The following is a 20,283-nucleotide window of genomic DNA, read 5'->3' as shown; positions in this document are numbered from 1 at the left end:
CCATATACTACCCACCACTGCGACCTGTATGCTCTCGTTGGCTGGCCCTCACTTCATATTTGTCGCCAAACCCACTGGCTCCAGGTTGTCTATAAGTCTTTGCTAGGTAAAGCCCTGCCTTATCTCAGTTTACTGGTCACCATAGCAGCACCCACCCGTAGCACGCGCTCCAGCAGGTATATTTTACTGGCCACCCCCCGATTCCTCCTTTGGCTGCCTTCCCTTCCAGTTCTCTGCTGCCAATGACTAGAACGAACTGCAAAATCACTGAAGCTGGAGACTCATATCTCCCTCACTAACTTTAAGCACCAGCTGTCAGAGCAGCTCAAAGATCACTGCACCTGTACTTAGCCCATCTGTAAATAGCCCATCCAACTACGTCATCCCTATACTGTTATTTATCTTATTTATTTTGCTCCTTTGCACCCCAGTATCTCTCCTTGCACATTCATCTTCTGCACATCTACCACTCCATTGTTTGATTGCTATATTGTAATTATTTAGCCACTATGGCCTATTTATTGCCTTACCTCCCTTGTCCTACCTCATTTGCACACATTGTTTATAGACTTACATTATTGACTGTATGTATGTTTATTCCATGTGTAACTCTGTGTTGTTGTTTGTGATGCACTGCTTTGCTTTATCTTGGCCAGGTCGCAGTTGTAAATGAGAACATGTTCTCAATTAGCCTACCTGGTTAAATAGGTGAAATAAGGTGAAATAAAATAAAAAATGAGTTGGACCACAGAGTGAAGGAAAAGCAGCCAACAAGTGCTCAGCATATGTGACAACCCCTTAAAGACGTTTGGAAAAGCATTCTAGGTGAAGCTGGTTGAGACAATGCCAATAGTGTGCAAAACTGTCATCAATTCAAAGGGTGGCTACTTTGAAGAATCTAAAATATATTTTGATTTGTTTAACACGTTTTTGGTTACTACATGATCCATATGTGTTATTTCATAGTTTTGATGTCTTCACTATTATTCTATAAAAATAGTCCAAGTTGAGGAAAACCCTTGAATGAGTAGGTGTTCTAAAACGTTTGACCGGTAGTGTGTATGTGTGTGTATATATATATATATATATATATACTACCGGTCAAAAGTTTGGGGTCACTTCCTTGTTTTCCACCTCAAACTTAGATTTGTCTGTTCATAACACTTTTTTCCAATCTTCCTCTGTCCAGTGTCTATGTTCTTTTGCCCATATTAATCTTTTCTTTTTATTGGCCAGTCTGAGATATGGCTTTTTCTTTGCAACTCACCTCTTCATTGTTGACGTTGAGACTTGTGTTATGCAGGTACTATTTAATGAAGTTGACAGTTGAGGACTTGTGAGGCGTCTGTTTCTCAAACTAGACACTCTAATGTGCTTGTCTTCTTGCTCCGTTGTGCACCAGGGCGAGTTTCAGGAGAAAGTTATTTTGTTTCTGGCCACTTTGAGCCTGTAATCAAACCCACAAATGCTGATCCTGCTGATACTCAACTAGTCTAAAGAAGGCCAGTTTAATTGCTTCTTTAATCAGAACAACAGTTTTCAGCTGTACTAACATTGTTGCAAAAGGGTTTTCTAATGATCTATTTGCCTTTTAAAGTGATAAACTTGGATTAGCTAACACAACGTCCCATTGGAACACAGAAATGATGGTTGCTGACACCATAGTACCCTCCAAGTACCCTCCAAGCTCGTCATCAAGCTCGAGACCCTGGGTCTCGACCCCGCCCTGTGCAACTGGGTACTGGACTTCCTGACGGGCCGCCCCCAGGTGGTGAGGGTAGGCAACAACATCTCCACCCCGCTGATCCTCAAAACTGGGGCCCCACAAGGGTGCGTTCTGAGCCCTCTCCTGTACTCCCTGTTCACCCACGACTGCGCGGCAACCCACGCCTCCAACTCAATCATCAAGTTTGCGGACGACACAACAGTGGTAGGCTTGATTACCAGCAACGACCAGACGGCCTACAGGGAGGAGGTGAGGGCCCTCGGAGTGTGGTGTCAGGACAATAACCTCACACTCAACGTCAACAAAACTAAGAAGATGATTGTGGACTTCAGGAAACAGCAGAGGGAACACCCCCCTATCCACATCGATGGAACAGTAGTGGAGAGGGTAGTAAGTTTTAAGTTCCTCGGCATACACATCACAGACAAACTAAATTGGTCCACTCACACAGACAGCATCGTGAAGAAGGCGCAGCAGCGCCTCTTCAACCTCAGGAGGCTGAAGAAATTCGGCTTGTCACCAAAAACACTCACAAACTTCTACAGATGCACAATCGAGAGCATCCTGGCGGGCTGTATCACCGCCTGGTACGGCAACTGCTCCGCCCACAACCGTAAGGCTCTCCAGAGGGTAGTGAGGTCTGCACAACGTATCACCGGGGGCAAACTACCTGCCCTCCAGGACACCTACACCACCCGATGTTACAGGAAGGCCATAAAGATCATTAAGGACAACACCCAACCGAGCCACTGCCTGTTCACCCCGCTATCATCCAGAAGGCGAGGTCAGTACAGGTGCATCAAAGCTGGGACTGAGAGACTGAAAAACAGCTTCTATCTCAAGGCCATCAGACTGTTAAACAGCCACCACTAACATTGAGTGGCTGCTGCCAACACACTGACTCAACTCCAGCCACTTCAGTAATGGGAATTGATGGGAAAGGATGTAAAATATATCACTAGCCACTTTAAACAATGCTACCTAATATAATGTTTACATACCCTACATTATTCATCTTATACGTATACGTATATACTGTACTCTATCATCTACTGCATCCTTATGTAATACATGTATCACTAGCCACTTTAACTATGCCACTTTGTTTACATACTCATCTCATATGTATATACTGTACTCGATACCATCTACTGTATCTTGCCTATGCTGCTCTGCACCATCACTCATTCATATCTTTATGTACATATTCTTTATCCCCTTACATTGTGTATAAGATATTAGTTTTGGAATTGTTAGTTAGATTACTTGTTGGTTATTACTGCATTGTCGGAACTGGAAGCACAAGCATTTCGCTACACTCGCATTAACATCTGCTAACCATGTGTATGTGACAAATAAAATTTGATTTGATTTGATTTTATTTTATTTGTACGCCTATGAAGATATTCCATCAGAAATCAGCCGTTTCCAGCTACAATAGTCATTTACAACATTAACAATATATACACTGTATTTCTGATCAATTTTAGGTTATTTTAATGGGCATAAAAAATGTGCTTTTCATTCAAAAACAAGGACATTTGTAAGTGACCACAAATTGGCTCCAATTAAGCGCCGTCCACAGGGTATGACATAGCGTTGCAAAATGGAGTGATAGACTTCCTTCTTCAAGATCCTTTTTACCTTGCACAAATCTCCCACTTTACCACCACCAAAGCACCCCCAGACCATCACATTGCTTCAACCATGCTTGACAGATGGCGTCAAGCACTCCTCCAGCATCTTTTCATTTTTTCTGTGTCTCAAATATGCTATTCTTTGTGATCCAGCACCTCAAACTTAGATTAATTGTCAATGACACTTTTTTTTCAATCTTCCTCTGTCCATTGTCTGTGTTATTTGGCCCATCTTAGTCTTTTCTTTTCATTGGCCAGTCTGAGATATGGCCTTTTCTTTCTTTGCCTTAGTCCACTGCGCCACACGGGAGGTCCGCAAATGAACTTCTAACAAGGCACACTTGTTAATTGAAATATATTCAAGGTGACTACCTCTTGAAACTGGTTGAGAGAATGCCAAAAGTGTGCAAAGCTGTCATCAAGGCAGAGTGGCTACTTTGAAGAATCTCAAATCTTAAATATGTTTTTTTTTTGGTTACTACATGATTCCATATGTGTTATTTCAAAGTTTTGATGTCTTTACTATTATTCTACAATGTAGAAAATAGTAAGAGTAAAGAAAAACCCTTGAATGAATAGGTGTTCTAAAACGTTTGACCGGTAGTGTATATATAATGTCAATTATAACGTTACTTAATCAACATTGACCGACGATACATTTGTAACTGTAGCCACCATCTGAGCTGCATACATTATAGCCACCACGTGTGAAGGATACATACAAACAGAACTTTGAGTTTCCTGACTGAAATGCCAGTCGCCTTACTGTCAGGCTGGAACCCCTTGAATCTCGAGACACACTTGCAACTTTTACGCAACATTGACCGTGCTATTTATTTCGAGAAACTTCCAGCCCCATCTCCCACACGTCACCGTGCGGAATCTTTAAAGGGTCCGTTGACTGAATAAAATGGCACGGTATAAAGGATCAAGGAGTTTGAGCAGCATGAACACACAGTCACCAATGGTAGATATGGTCAATAATAACGATCCTCTACCGCCAGGATGGGAAATAAAAATTGACCCACAGACAGGATGGCATTTTTTTGTGGATCACATTAATCGCAAAACAAGCTGGAATGACCCAAGACACGATTCCAAAAAGGTAGGATCATGGATGTGTAGTAACATGATGTGTACCGTGGGAGGGCTCGTGTGATATATATTCAAAGTTGGAGTGAAATGTCATGTCTGCTTGACAGCATGGCAGATACAACACATAATCTCTCTAATATATGGCACGGTCCTCGATTAAGCGCTTCAGTGGTTAATAATGATGGTCACCGCTTCTGATACGCACTGGCTTATATTATAGGGGAGACAGAGTGGGCATATTCTATTTATAGTAGGCTATGCTTCTATACATTTTTATTTACTTTAAAAACATGGGCTACAAATTGTCTCTGCTAAGACTTAATATACGCCAACGCAATGGAATGTTGTCTATTGTTAGCTCCAGCGTTCTCCCACATGCATTATAACGGGTTAACTAACAATAGCAATAGCTGTTATAAACGGCTATGTTCTTGTGTTATGATCTAAGCTGAGCAAGGGCTGTTGTAAAAGGCTATGATATTGTGTTATGATCTAAGCTGGCAGGTTTGTTGATGACGCACAGTCATATGTAAAGCCATGCCTTTGAGTGTTTGAACATTTCCATTAAGGACTATTAGGCCAAGCAGAGTCCAGACTGCATTTGTTCATATTTCTTACACTCTTAGAAAATAGGGGTTCCAAAAGGGTTATTTGGCTGTCCCCACATAGGATAACCCTATTTGGTTCCAGGTAGAATTATTTTGGGTTCCATGTAGAAAAGGGTTATGTGTAGGGTTCAACATTGAACTCAAATGGGATCTACCTGGGATCAAAAGGGGTTCTTCAAAGGGTTCTTCTACCAGGACAGCCAAAGAACCCATTTAGGTTTTTAGATGTGTCAACTTTAAATGTTGAAGGGTTGGAGGAGCAGACCCTAGGATGCCAGTTGGCGTCTTGCATTAGGAAGATCAACACTTTCTGCTGTCCGAAGTTAGTGTCACTAAGAATCTGCTGGAAAGACACAGCTGTCAGGGGATAAAATTGGTGCAATGCTGGCAGTGCACAGGGACCATGCCAAAATGGCAGAGGGCAAAGGGTCGTTCAGAGCTATTGGCTGTGTTATAACTACTTTTGTTGTATAAAAAAAGTCAAGGAACGATGTAAAGAAAAGGTAGAATATACCCCACACATCACTCTTATGTCATATTTAATTGTAATTCTTATTACCATGCAATATACAGCAATTTTGTTATTACATAGTCATGGCAGCTTGAGACTGTTCCAATACAGTGAGTCCAATGGGCCGACAGTCTTGTGGACAAACTTTTGTCTTTGTCGTATCAAACTGTGTGGACTTATACTGAACAAATATAGAAACTGAAGATGCAGTGTTGGTCCCATGTTTCATGAGCTGAATTAAAAGATCCCAGAAGTGTTCCACATGCACAAAAAGCTTATTTCTCTCAAATTTTATGGACACATTTTTTTTACATGCCTGTTAGTGAGAATTTCTCCTTTGCCAAGATAATCCATCCACATGACAGCAGTGGCATATCAAGAAGCGGATTAAACAGCATGATCATTACAAAGGTGCACCTTGTGCTGGGGACAATAAAAGACCACACTAAAATGTGCCGTTTTGTCACACAACACAATGCCACAGATATCTCCAAATTTTGAGGGAGCGTGTAATTGGTATGCCTCCAATGTCGTTTTTGAGAATTTGGCAGTACGTCCAACCGGCCTCACAACTGCAGACCACGTGTAACCACACCAGCCCAGGACCTACACCTCTGGCTTCTTCACCTGCGGGATCGTCTGAGACTAGCCATGAAACTGTGGGTTTGCACAACTGAAGAATTTCTGCACAAACTGTCAGAAACCATCTTAGGGAAGCTCATCTGCGTGCTCGTCGTCCTCACCAGGGTGTTGACCTGACTGCAGTTCAGAATCGTAACCGACGTCAGTGGGCAAATGCTCATCTTCGATGGCCACTGGCACGCTTCTAGGATTAATCCCAAAACTGATCATGTAGTGATATCACAGAGATACTGCTCCCTGCTGTCACAGTCAGGTGTCTCACTCTGAGAGTTGACTGCTTAATTGGTTGTCCTGGTGATCACCAAGACAGCATCATGGAGTTTTTTTGTCTCCACTGTGAATTATGATCAACATGCATGTGAGGACATGAGACAACTATGATTTGTTATGTTTTATGATAGTAAACACTGCCGAGCAAACCAACAAATGCAGAGCCTACATACCCACATGTAGTGATGGCTTGCTTCTTGTGACAGGCACATACTTGCAATTGGATAAGAACTACACTCTTAGAAAAACGGTTCCAAAAGGGTTCTTTGGCAGTCCCCATAGCAGAATCCTTTTTGGTTCCAGGTAGAACCCTTTTGGGTTTCATTTTCCACCCTCTGTGGAAAGGGTTCTACATGGAATCCAAAATGGTTCTTCCTCGTACCAACAAGGGTTATTCAAAAGGTTCTCTTATGGGCACAGCTGAAGAACCCTTTTTGGTTCTAAATAGCACCCTTTTCCCCCTAAGAGTGTAGTTTCCTCTTCCAAGTGGTCAGAGAAGTGATACTTTTCCTTTTATCTCCCAGGGATATTTCACAATGTACCGAATGCTTTTTGCTTATAGATACCAGAGCAGATTCCAGAGCAGACATATTTGTTTCAGCCTCGAGCAAATGGCTCTTTTCAATCAATCTCAATTTAATTTTAATAGCCCAATGGTCTTAGTTTGGAAAAAATAGCAAATCTTTCTGGGATGTTGGACATCATTCCCTCATAGAAAACACATTTTATGATGGATTGGCAGTAATTGCTTGCCTCTGGGGCTAGGGTTTCACTCACATATTTATTTGTATGTCTTAGATATGTATTCATTCAGACTTTTTTTCTTCTTCAGGTCAGCCAGCTGTCTCAAAATGGCCCCAGTGTGCCCCCAGAGCCGAGTCCTCAGGAGATGCAGAAGGCCTTCGTGAGAGACATGAAGCACCCCACCCTCCGTCAGGGTTACATCCCAATCCCAGTCTGCCATGAAGGCGGAGACATCCGTCAGCAACAGCAACACCAATGTTTCCCGTACATTCAGCCGACTGCTCTGCAAAATGTACGAGCAGACGGGCGGACACCCTCCCCCACCTCGATGCTCCACTGCAGGCCTAGATCTCCTTTGCAGGGTCCCTCCGAGAGCACTACCCCTGAGCCCTACATGTCCTGTTCGCCTAGTTCACAAGGATCTGAGGTGAGATTGATTTAGCTAATGAGATTACTACGCATTAACTCTTACCATTTGCTTTAATCATAGATTGATGTCATTGGAGGATTTGCAGAGAAAGTTGTAGTTAAATGCAGGTGTTTGATGTCGAAATCAAACTAAACCTCCAGCTACTTCTAGAGCTACTTGTAATATTGAATATACAATTGTACTTCCTCTGATTCATGCTAGACTTTCATTCCTTAGGGCCACCCCCTCCACCAGCCCCCACGACCCAGCAGCACAGGCCTCCAGGCAGGTTACATGCCCATCCCAGTGATCCACGAGAGGGCCGGAGGTCACCCACAACAAGCCCCTGTCAACTCCACTCTCTACACCCAGCGCTTTCCGGCTTACTCAGAGCTCCAGCCCTCCTTCCACCACCTACAACCAGAGGACTGGAGCGGTCATCATGGGCCCACGCCTTCTTCCCGGGACCGTGCCTCCCCCTCCCCGAGCGTGCTTCCCCAGCACCGTGAGACTGCCGCCATCCATATCCCTCCACATATGAGGAGCCAGTCTCCCCTCAGTGCACAGGTCATTACAGAGAGACCACAGGTACCTTTTTTCCATCATTGCTTCACCTATTGCCAGTCCAATATCATTAGGATTCATCTATATAAAAAGTATAATATATGTACATAGCTATAAATGCCAGAATAGCAAATTTGACATTATTCCTGATGAATAATTAGCAGGTTGACATTTATTGTCATGAATCTTGCCCAAGAGGTAGAACTGAGTGATTTCCGCTAGATAGGCAAGCTGCAATGTCAAAATTGTCTATATCGTAAACATTGAAGTTTAGGGTTAGCAATGTGGTAAAGGTTAGGTATAAAATCAGATGATATAACTTTATAGCTGTGCTAGTTAGTGACCATTCTGCAGAGCTGCCTCCAGGTCAAGATTCATGACAATAAATGGCAACATGCAAATAATTCCTTCTTTCTTCCCCAGGTCCAGGTCCACCACCACCATGTCCCACAGAGAGAATCACCCCACAGAATGGAGCAGGAGATCTCTCAGTATCCCCAAACAGTGCAGAGAGAGGCTGACACACAGCAGCTTCAACAGCCACAGATGTCACAACGACCACAACAACAGCCAAAGCAGCCACAACAATACCAACAACCACAACAATACCAACAACCACAACCACAGCAGCCACAACAGTACCAACAGCCACAACAACCACAACAATACCAACAATCTGAACAGTACCAACAACCACAACAGCCACAACAGTATCAAAAGCCAGAAAAATACCAACAACCTGAACAGTACCAACAACAACCACAACCTCCACAGCCACAACCGCAGCCGAAACAGACAGCAAACATCACAGTACAGATGCCCCCAAAACCAGAAGCCCAGGAGCCAGTGGATGCTCCTGCTCCACAGGAGGTCCCGTCCACAACAGCAGAAAACGAGTCTTCCACTCAGTGTCACCCAGGCTTGGCTAAAGTACAAAAGATAGTGGAGAGAGTGGCGAAACTGGAGCAAGAGGTGAAATGCTTTGATGGAAAGAAGAACGATAAGAGGTACTTGCTGCTGGAGGAGCTGTTGACCAAAGAGCTTTTGGCATTGGACTCAGTGGACCCAGAGGGGCGTGTGGATGTGCGACAGGCACGACGTGACGGAGTCCGGAGGGTCCAGACCATACTGGATGCACTGGAGATGCTGGATGAGCGGCCATCGGAGCCAGTCAGTGCGTCCTCGATGGAGGGCGAGAGCCCGCCACAGAGTGGAGAGCAGCCTAGTACGATCAGACAAGCGAATGTGGAGATGGCCAGGGAGATCTCATAATGACTGCTTTATTATGGCGAAGAGTGAAGAGAAACGTCATCAAATATGACGTGGAAATAGGCGGCTCCCAATGTTCCCTATACCCCCCTTTCTACGGCAGATATCACATATGAACTATAAGATGCATGTTTGCTTAATTTCCAGTGTTGGTATTTTCTGGTATTCACCACATGTGATGGTGGTATCTGAGTGCGATTATGTTTAGCCACTGTTGTTGCCTTTTGCCGTGCCAATGTCTTTTTGCAAGAACATTGTCATGTTCAGTGTGTTAAAGACACATGCAGAATGGAGATGATCTAAGAGGCCTTTATCCATCCATATAGGAAAATACTATGAAAATAGCTTATTTAAATTTTAAAAAGTACATCTATGTTGTTGCCTTTGGACCATGTGACGTGGTTATTGTAAAGTTGTTCAGTACATATTCAATAAGAGAACACTGGTTGGTATGTATAGAGAAGGCTACATCTCTCTATCTAAGAAAGGGCTTCAGTTGCTATTGTTAGAGATGCCTAATATTTCCCTCTTAGTTCTAATCCACTACTTCGAGAAACAATATTTACCTCAGATTCCATATGAAGAAATGGGAGAAATGTTAGTAAATGTTAATGATTCAGTCAGAGAAAAGTATTTATTTTTGGGCCTCAGTGGACAAAGAGCCACTTAAAGGAAAGAATCTTCCTTTTCTTCCTCTCAGAGATTCCTCTCAGAAGCTTCCTCTTCCTCTCAGTTCCTCTGGGTTATTTAACATACACCCAACAAATTATATGGTTGATAGATTTACTTCGGGTTTCATTAGTTTCAGCCTGTAGGTGCATTGCCTATTTTGGGTTCTTGGCACTTATTTCACCATTATAATATGTTTATATTTCATTTGTAATGATTAGGGAACTTGATATGTTACATTCAACAATTACATCTAGTCACCTTTGATTCAAGTAAGATTTAAAATTGGTAGAATGTTTTACAACATTTTTACATTTGTAGTTTCACTTGTAATGTTATTTAAAGAAAGGAATTATTGATGAATTTAAGAATGCATTTAGAAATGTTGGATGTGAGCTGAATAACCTCATGAGATGTGAGACTACTAGCATCAGCTGCTAATCAAGAATAACAATTCAAAGGGTCAATGTAAAAGTAGGCATTGTTTATCACAGCTTGTGCATTGCAGGTTGTTGCAGTGTTGACAGCTTGGAGTCACGTTGGCAAGGTTGCAAATAAAATGATTTATTTTGACGTTGTCTATAATTGAGTGATTTTATAGTAGGTTACAGTATTGTGATATGTTGCCATCCTTGCTATCAAGTGGTTCTATATGGTTTACACAAATCTAAACCTCACCTTGTATCCTCTCCATCACTTAACACCTTGTGTGAGACAAGCAACACATGGTAGACACATTTTAGGAGAATGCACAGTATTGAATAAGCACTCTATTAACTTGGCATGGGGTGTTTATTTTATTAGGTTTAATATATTCCATTCAATAATACATTCCATTCACCACCAAACATGCTTTTTTTTCACTAAGAGAGCATATAACCCTGCTGTAAGTGCCACCTGAAATAAATATCATAATGAACTACTACAATTTCAACATACAAACATAAGGGGAAAGTGAAAGTTTGATATAATCGACCTTCAACATTCATAACCAACCTATCAACGTTGATAATAACTGGTAGCCTAAATGTGTAATCACCCAAATACCAGTATATCAATAAAACATTATTTGAATTGAATGTCAAATTTTGATGAGAGACGTGTCACTAATTCAGACTCAATCAGCTCAAACAGCTGAGCATTTGAATACCTTAAACTTGCTGTACGTTGGATTTTGCTCAAGCCTAGGCGGAGCTCCTATTGAACAGTCCCAGAAAAGAGACATCCACCAATCGGTGCACTGGGCAAGGTAAATCGAGTGCACCTGGTGGAGCTCGATATAGAATGAAGAGTAAGGTCACGTGTGATTGTTTTGTTTTGGAGTGTGAAATCCTGTGGAGGCGGTTGAGCAACACTGACTTGGCTGTGACTGGGGCAGAGATGGATGGAAAGGCAGGGGGTGAGGTGTTGAGGAGGACGGGATGGAGTGTAGTTAGTGGTGGAGTGGAAAAATGTGTAGGTAGAATAGTGAGATTAAAGGTTAAGAAAAAGAGGAAGCCTGAGGCACCTTTGCAGGTCTTGTGAAGGGAGGGTCTCTTATTGAGGCACAGCGCCTCCAGATGGGAAGAAGGTGAATAGCCTGTCAGTGCTACTAAACTTTTAGGATCTGGTACTGACAGAAACAGTTACGATTGGGTATATGAGTTACTATGTTTGAGCTTACGTTCCTAAACCATTGTGTTGCTATAACTGTCAAAGGTTTGGGCATGTGGCGGCGGTGCGTAAAGGCAAAAGGAGGTGTGCGAAGTGTGGGGGAGAACATGCATATGGGGAATGTGGAGACGGGGTCCAGTTAAGGTGCTGTAACTCTGGGGGTGCCTATAGTGTGCCATATGGGGGTTGTGCATTGATGAAAAGACAGGTGGAAGTGCAGCAGGTGTGGAGTGAGCGTAAAATCTCGTATGCAGAAGCAGTGAAGGTAGTTCACGCAAAAACTAATGGGGCACCCAGTAGAGCAAGTATTCCAGGGCAGGTCGGGATGCAGGTTGGACAGGATTGAAAACAGGTATGTGGGAAGACAAGACAAAACCAATGGAAAATGAAAAATTGATCAATGATGGCTAGAAGGCCGGTGACGTCGACAGCCGAGCACCGCCTGAACAAGGAGAGGCAACGACTTCGGCAGAAGTCGTGACACTGGTAGTAGATATGAGGAAGGTTGTTACATTTGTGACCGCAGCAATCAATTGCACAGAAGAATTACAATCTAAGACTAAGAAGATACTGATCATAGTGGATCAGGCAGTGAAGTGTCTTGGGATCGCAGGACTGACATGGGAAAATGTACAGGATGACCACAATAAGATTGAGAATCAGTCCAGCCAAGAATCAAGTATTGGTTCATTTTCATAATGGTGTTAATCATTCAATGGAATGACAGAAGTTTGATGGCTTAATGGGCAAGAGTTCAAACAGTTTCTTGAGGAGTTACCGGTCAAACCTATTGTGATATGTCTCCAGGAGATATGGCATAAACCAGTCTGTAGAGATAGGGTGGCAGGGGAAGGTTGCAGGTGTGCTACCTTTATAATGCCGGGGATCCCATATAGGTGTGTGAGAGATGGAGTTGAACAGGAGTATGTAGTGGTAGAGGTGTGGTTGGGAAGGGGAATATGGTAATAGTGAACTTTTACAACATGTGTAAGAGACTAGAGTTGATGGCCTTTGGGAATGTAGAAGGTCAAGATAGGAGACAGCTAATGTGGTGTGGGGTTTTTAATGTTCATAATACGCTCTGTGGGGGGTTACGGACTGATGTAAATGGACATGTGTTAGAGGAACTACTTGATGAGAAAAGTCTTGTGAGACTTCATGATATCCGGGGAACCGGAGGGTGGAAGATTCAGTAGGAAATGGATTGAGGAGATATTTGAGAAAGCAGAGAGGGGTCAGTTTCAGGAGTTGAGTGAACAAGAGCTGTCTCAGGTTGATCTCAATTCAGATATAGAAACAGTCAATAATGAAGTAAGAGGAGCAATACTAGGGGCCGCAGGGCAGGATATTCCTATGGGTACAGGGGGGACAAAGAGCAAGGCAGGTGAGTCCTATGGGTACAGGGAGGACAAAGAGTAACGCAGTCCTCTGGTTGAGTGTGGAGAAGCTGTGAAGAGCAGGAACAGGGCATTCAGAATGTTGAAAAGGTCCCATAATTACCAGCACCTGAATTAGTATAAACAAGCACAATCAGTAGTAAGGAGGATCATTAGGACAGCTAAGAGTGCCGGTTGGTGCCGGTTCTGTGAAAACATAAAAAGGACCACTCCTGTGGGAGAGGTATGGTAGGTGATAAAGAGGATGAGTGGGGTCAGACGAGATTGGGATCTCCCTGTGCTGGATCATATGATCCCCCTGGGCTAAAAAAATTCTAAATGTTATCTATGCCCAAGCCCTAAGAATATGTTGTGAAGCAATCAGGAGCTCCCCGGTGGCAGCGATGCAGGTAGAGTTGGTAGAGATTCTCTTAGAATTAAGAAGACAACAGCTAACCATGATATAATGGGTCAATCTAAAAGGACATAAGGTTGCACATCCTACAAAAAAGGTACTCCTAGAGGGCTGGAAACTCGAACGAAGTCTGAATACAAGTTTGGGATAGATAGGCAATGGCATGGCGAGAGAGATGGGGTTGTTTGGGAGGAAGTTTCGACCCTCTGTTGTTCTTCCTGCTATCCCACCTTGGTTGTTCCCTCAGCCAGTGGTAGATATAGGGTTGCCTGAGCAGGTAAGTGCTGTTGAGGAAGGAGTAGTTGTATTCACAAATAGATCAGGGGAGGACAGGTGGAGAGGACAAGTGCAGTTTGACCTTATGTCTTTGGTCCACACTCCAATCCAGTTCGTGGCGGTAATGCACATTAAAGTTGGTTGCCAACCGCGATCAAACATCCATAGAAGAAGTCACGTGTGATTGTTTCTGCAGGAAATCGACAGTCAGTCGGTCTTTCGACTGGAAATGAATAACCAGCTACATTTTCACACATTGAATAAGTGTCTCATTATGTCTACTTTTTGAACTAAGAAAGAATATTCAAAATAAGCAAAGCAAACGTTAGCCAACTTGCCAGGGCAACGCCCTGTCAGTAACGTTAACGTTAGATAGGCGTGCTAGCTATAGCTAGCTAACCGGTTTGGACCACAGAAATATTTACATGGTCTGACATACTGTACACCGATAAAATGGAGCTGTTTCAAGCCAAAGACCATTATATTCTCCAGAGTGGCGACCATGCTCTTTGGTGTAGCCGAATAGATGGGACCATGAACGCCAGACCTGGTAGGCAAAATACATTTGTCATTTTTAAAATTCAGTTTCTCGTTGCCATCAATTAGCTAGCGAACGTAACATCAATAAGCTCGGACATCAAACCCATAACTAAATGGCTAGTTATAATGACGTCAAGCCCATAGCATGAGCATTTCCTCTTGCCTTAGCTATGTCTTCATTATCCAAGCAAATATTGATTTACACGTTGACAATGACAACTATATAGGACGCTGTGGATCCAACAACAGCGCATCTTACTAAAATTCGAGTGCCATTACATTTTTGGTTGCAATAATTTAGCTATCTAAACAAACATCCTCATGTTAACTGCCAGTCCATTAAATGTGTATTATTACCATACTTTCGTGTCCAGTGTGGCACTGCCCAGTTGACCTGATTGTGATATTTGGAATAAACAGACTGCGATGCTCGAGGGGCACAGTACAAATTATGTAGCAGGGTTCCATTCAAACAATGAGCCAGAAAACAGACGGTGACATTGCTCCATATGTTTCCATGTTTAATTGTCTTTAAATTGTTTTGTATTGAACAAAACAGTTATTAGGGTTCATAATTCCTGTATCCTATTTTTCTTCTTACATGAGCTTGCTTTATTGGATTCCTATGGCTACATGGTTAACTGTTCATTTCCTGAAATGCCACTCAAGCATCTGTTGTGGTTCCTTATTTCCTTACACTGAATTCCACATATTTACAGACTAGTTACGGGCTCTCTGCTACACAACACACTACCTTACGTGACTTGTTCTGCTTCTTGGGAGACGAGCATACTTAGGCCAGATTAATTGAGACAGATGGGTCCACCCCAAAGTACCAAATGTCATAATGACACCTGTCTCGAACAATGAGAAGATTTTAAATAGACAAGATAGCAGTGTACACATTGTTGGATTACTTAATGGAGAACAAATAATTATTTTAATAACAGAGCATTTTCTAAATTCAAACGCACCGCACCTTGTAAGTCCCAGTAATGGATACCAAAAATCTTTGGTTAAATCAAATGATCTGGTGTAACAATCTGTAGCTACCTTAGGCTAGATCGTTAGCTCTTGTGCTCCTGTCTGACCTGCCAAAACACCTCCCCCTTCTCTGTGACAGAGTGGCGAGCTAAGCCGGGACAATTCACAGCAAAGCCAGTAGCTGAGCCGATGAACCTTGCCTTTCTGTTGTAACCAAAAAGCTGTTGAGAGGGAGCAGCCACTGTATGGATGTAAATGACTACCCTGTGGGCTAGCTGAGGTCACATGGGGGTGTGCAGCCAGCCTGAACAGGTTTGGGTTGCACTGCTCTTCCATTATTTAATTGGAAAAGGGTTTCCATTCCTCATTGGACTTGTTAACACTAGCACCGACACAAATTTCCACAATATTTCACATTTCTGAACAAATCTATGGTTGAGTTTGTATCATGGACAAACAGAGAGATGTCTGTGTGTGTGTGTATATAGGGGCAGCCCCTATTTTCCACCTCCCTGCCCGGGCTCCAGCGCTGAGGTCGGTACAGAGTTTTCTGGCTCCATGGAACAGGAAGAGTTATTGTCTCAGCTACCGAGATGTTCTCCAATCTCCACCCTCTTTGTTGCCCATTCATGACTCAACTCTTCAACTGCTTGACATAACCTTCACGTCTAGTTTTCTGTTATACCAAAGTTGTTTTAGTTATCAGCATCAGTTAGCTAGTTGTGATGTAGTAATTTGGCAGTGATGTAGTCATGCCTCAGTGCATCATGTTACTACACAATTTTTTAAGAAAAACTGACATTACCTAGGTTTCCATCCACTTGTTGAATAAAAAAAGTGTAATGATGTCACATCCTGAAAGTTCCATGTGTTTTTTTTCTCATTCTAAACTTTATCGATGATGGGTTTGCCATATAAAGTGTTGCCAGAAACATGGCTACTGTCTGTGACCCTCTGACCTGGTTTTTGTACCTCTGCTTCAGTCAAAGAAATTGTCATCATGTATTCTTTACATCCCTCAAACTCAACTCTGGACCACAAACCAGTTACACTGTGTTTTTTCATTATTCCCCTCTAATCGGGGACTGAATGGGACTCCAGGTGGGTGCAATTAATTATCAAGTAGAAAAGAAACCCTACGAGGTCCGGAGCCTGCTGGTTAAGAGTTGAATACTCCACCTCTACATGTATTCTTCCCAAGTGATAACACTTGTCTATTTGAACTGTGAGAAGAATCTCTTGATGTTTTAAGCACTGGATGCATTAAATACTTCTGAACTTGGCTGCTTGGTATCTAGATACTACTGTAATGTAATGCTTCATGATGATCCCTAACAGTATAATCAGAAACCCTCAGTCCAAACCTTGCATGGAAAGTGCAGCAAATGGTCCACAATGTAAATATTATTGGGATGGCATAAGACTGGCACAACCAGGGATAGCCTACAATCCATCAACTTGGTGCTCTGTTTGGAAAATAGGCTTATATGCATGTGCTGTTTATCATTAAATAACTTAATTGCTCTTAGTTTGGGGCGATTTTCTTAAATGTTTTTACTTTGTGTCCACTCCATAAGTCTTTATTTTCTCTGATTTGTCTCTTCTCTCTTTTTATTTCAGCAACAGACCTTCTGTTAGCTTGGAACCCTGTGTGCTTGGGCCTGGTTGAGGGTCTCATCGGGAAAATACAACTTCATACAGGTAAGTGAAATGGTGTAGGCCTTGTGCTACAAGTACTGGCTTATTGGCTGACTGGAGAGGTACCATCGATCTTCAAAACAGCTGCAGTCTTCCTTACTGAGAAACACAACCTTGACCAGGACATCCTATCCAACTACAGGCCCCATCTCCAACCTCCCCTTCCTATCAAATGTACTGGAAAAAGTGTTTGCAACCAGCCTCAATCCCATCTATCACCAAATCAGTTGTAAAAGGGTTTCCAGTCTGGTTTCTGGCCTTTGCACATCACCAAATAGGGATGGGCATGAGTACTCAAACAGACGTCAAAGCTCGATCTTTAACCAGAGATAAAAAAAAAAAAATCTGTATTCGGTGGAATGTGCTTTGTGGGTGCCCAAATGGGAAAGTAAAACTTTCTCTTGTCAACAACATTAATTTGCTTTGACTCTAGTGTTCCATTTGTACATATGATTTGCGGGGCACCACAAAAAAGAAGCCAAGCATCACAATGTTTATCTCCCTAAATTCCTTTTCCCCTCCTTGTCTCATTCACTCAATTGTGTTCTGACCGCTCCCTCCACACACGCAGTGTGCAAACAAAGTCCTATTAAAAAGGTATCTAAATGATTGGATACACAAGCTAAATGACGACAGTTTATCACAAATTCAAAATGGACTGGTTGATTGAAGTAGGAAAATAAGTGTTCTAACAACCATCTGCAGTTTCAGAATAATTGCATCCCATCTATTTTCTGCTTAAGGTACTGTGAACTGATAGTGCCATTTAGAATTGGTTACCCTAGGTCGCTGGTCATTTTAACTCTGGATTCTGCATTTCTCACACTGAAAAGGAAATAACTATCTTGCTGCGTTTTGTAAACGCAGATCTAAAATGCTTCTTATTGTAAATACCGCTCAGCTTCAGTCAGTGTTTGCTCCAAATCATGACTGTAAAATATTTGTTTCAGTTGCACTTTTCCACTCGGATGAAATATATTTGGTCAGGTCATTGAATCACCAGATAGCGCTCTGACTTATGCGGAGGCTACTTTTCCCCCGGTACTTTCCTCCGGTAGCAAGTTAAAAGGCAAGATTAACTTAAAACAAAACATTAAGAAATGTAGCTAGCTACATTCTTTTTATGATCTACGTATGACACAATATGATGGCAATGCTTAATTTTTGCAAAACATACCTTGCTTTTTCATTGTAAGCTAATGTAGTTGTGTGGCTGCTAGCCAAATAGCTTTGCAAGTCTGTTAAACTATTTTCTGCCGGATGTATTGCACTTATGTACACTACAAGGTCAAAAGTATGTGGACACCTACCTGCTCGTTGAACATCCCATTCCAAAATCATGGGCATTAATATGGAGTTGGTCCCACCTTTGCTGCTATAACAGCCTCCACTCTTCTGGGAAGGCTTTCCACCTAGATTGCTGCGGGGACTTTCTTCCATTTAGCCACAGGAGCATTATTGAGGTCAGGCACTGCCTCGCAGTCATTGTTCCATTTCATCCCAAAGGTTTTCAATGGGTTTGAGGTCAGGCCTCTGAAGGCCAGTCAATTTCTTCCACACTGATCTCGACAAACCATTTCTTTATGGACCTCACTTTGTGCACAGGGGTATTGTCTTGTTGAAACAGGAAAGGGCCTTCCCCAAACTGTTGCTACAAATTTGGAAGCACAGAATTGTCTAGAACGTCAGTATATGCTGTAGTGTTAAGATTTTCCTTCACTGTGTTAGGTTCTGAACGGAGTAAAAACTCTCTAACGGACGACTAGAAAAAGCTCAAACCAAGTTTTTATTCACCCCCTGGGTCATACAGCTGCAAAGACAAGGTATGATTACACAAGGATATATATTTATAACCTCCTACTAAGCGGGGTTAACTCCTTACACATCTAGACAGCCAATACATCTGTTGTTAGGCAGGAACTACATTGGTTTCTCTCACTGATGTAGTCATGGCCCTGCCTGATGCTAGACCCTTCATAGGCGTGGAAGTGTATGCATTTGACATAAGACGAGTAGGATGGTCGTTGGGGTGGGTCCCTCTGGCACCACCACGGAGGTTTCTTCTCACTACATCTGACTTGACCTCGAGCCAAAATCCTCCCTAGTTCCGCAGCTCGCCTGCCTTATCAGGAACTGAAACTGGACTGTTGCCCTTTGCCTCCCTCCTTAGGAACATTGATATTCAACAATACCATGTTTGAACAGAATATGAACTTTCTGCACTTCACCTCGTCTCACTTAGTAACTTTCCATACATCAAGTTCATATCCACCCTTCATTGACCCCAACATACTTTCCTTATACATGTAAAGTAATCAATAACTTCTAGTATGGTAACATGAACAAGTATATTTCAAGCTAGAATTCAACTGAAACTAAGGGGCCAGCCCGAACCTATGAAAAACCGCTCCAGACCATTATTCCTTCTCCAACAAACTTTACAGTTTCCACTGCTCCAGAGTCCAATGGCAGTGAGCTTTAAACCACACCAGCCGATGCTTAGCATTGTGCATGGGTATCTTAGGCTTGTGTGCAGCTGCTCGGCCATGGAAACCCATTTCAGGAAACTCCTGACGAACAGTTCTTGTGCTGATGTTGCTTCCAGAGGCAGTTTTGAACTTGGTAGCAAGTGTTGCAACCAACGACAGAAGATTTTTATGCACTTCAGCACTCAGCGTTCCTGTTCTATGAGCTTGTGTGGCCTACCACTTCGCGGCTGAGCTGTTGTTGCCAGTGTTTGGAGGATACATTGGCACGGATGTTGTTAGGCCTGAGACGGACCGTGCCAATATATCCTCCAAACACCGGCTTCAAGGGCATTATCACTTTTATATAGAGGATTACCAACATATTCAAATAATGATTTACATATTTTCCACAATATTTACATCCTTCCACAAGATATAGTCCATACAAATCTAGGGTTGCTACCCAAGCTGGCTGGTCGTTCATTCTATCGGTTCGGTTGCCAGAGACGTGACCCAGACGTTCAGTCTTTTTGTTCTGTATCTATGGACCCAGTTGTTCATTCTAAATGTTCCATTGCCATACTGGCTGGCAACGTTCTTATCCTTGGCTTGCTAGCTATCCAACTACGGCTAGCTTACAGTCACGTCAAAAAGTGCAGCCAGAATAACCGCAAAGTTCTAGCTGCATTTGCGTTTAAGCTATTTTCTAGTTACATTTAATTTGGATAC

The 20,283-nt window shown here is 42.7% G+C and overlaps 2 protein-coding genes across 4 annotated transcripts in view; both read left to right on the top strand.

The window, feature by feature from the left end:
- The first annotated feature begins 4,217 nt into the window (after positions 1 to 4,217).
- Positions 4,218 to 10,717, top strand: LOC135512484 (BAG family molecular chaperone regulator 3-like). Its single transcript, XM_064934560.1, has 4 exons — positions 4,218 to 4,468; positions 7,322 to 7,660; positions 7,880 to 8,230; positions 8,630 to 10,717. Exons 1-4 carry the CDS (start codon positions 4,274 to 4,276, stop codon positions 9,476 to 9,478), a joined length of 1,734 nt encoding a protein of 577 aa, XP_064790632.1. The 5' UTR covers positions 4,218 to 4,273; the 3' UTR covers positions 9,479 to 10,717.
- A 2,432-nt stretch (positions 10,718 to 13,149) lies between these two features.
- The window catches only part of LOC135512483 (phosphatidylinositide phosphatase SAC2-like), a 35,867-nt gene continuing 28,733 nt past the window's right edge, over positions 13,150 to 20,283 (top strand). Inside the window, exons 1-2 of one of the 3 annotated variants that reach the window (XM_064934557.1) lie at positions 13,150 to 14,414; positions 17,009 to 17,089. In XM_064934557.1, the coding sequence (XP_064790629.1) occupies positions 14,318 to 14,414; positions 17,009 to 17,089 (178 nt within the window). In that variant the 5' untranslated portion in view covers positions 13,150 to 14,317. Of the gene's footprint in view, positions 14,415 to 17,007; positions 17,090 to 20,283 lie in introns of those variants that run through there. The other 2 variants (XM_064934558.1, XM_064934559.1) reach the window with 2 other exon arrangements.

Source organism: Oncorhynchus masou, chromosome 24, assembly GCF_036934945.1.
Source record: "Oncorhynchus masou masou isolate Uvic2021 chromosome 24, UVic_Omas_1.1, whole genome shotgun sequence".
Taxonomy (NCBI): domain Eukaryota; kingdom Metazoa; phylum Chordata; class Actinopteri; order Salmoniformes; family Salmonidae; genus Oncorhynchus; species Oncorhynchus masou.
The sequence above is the reverse complement of the archived record's forward strand: the minus strand, read 5'-3'. Positions and strand labels throughout refer to the sequence as shown.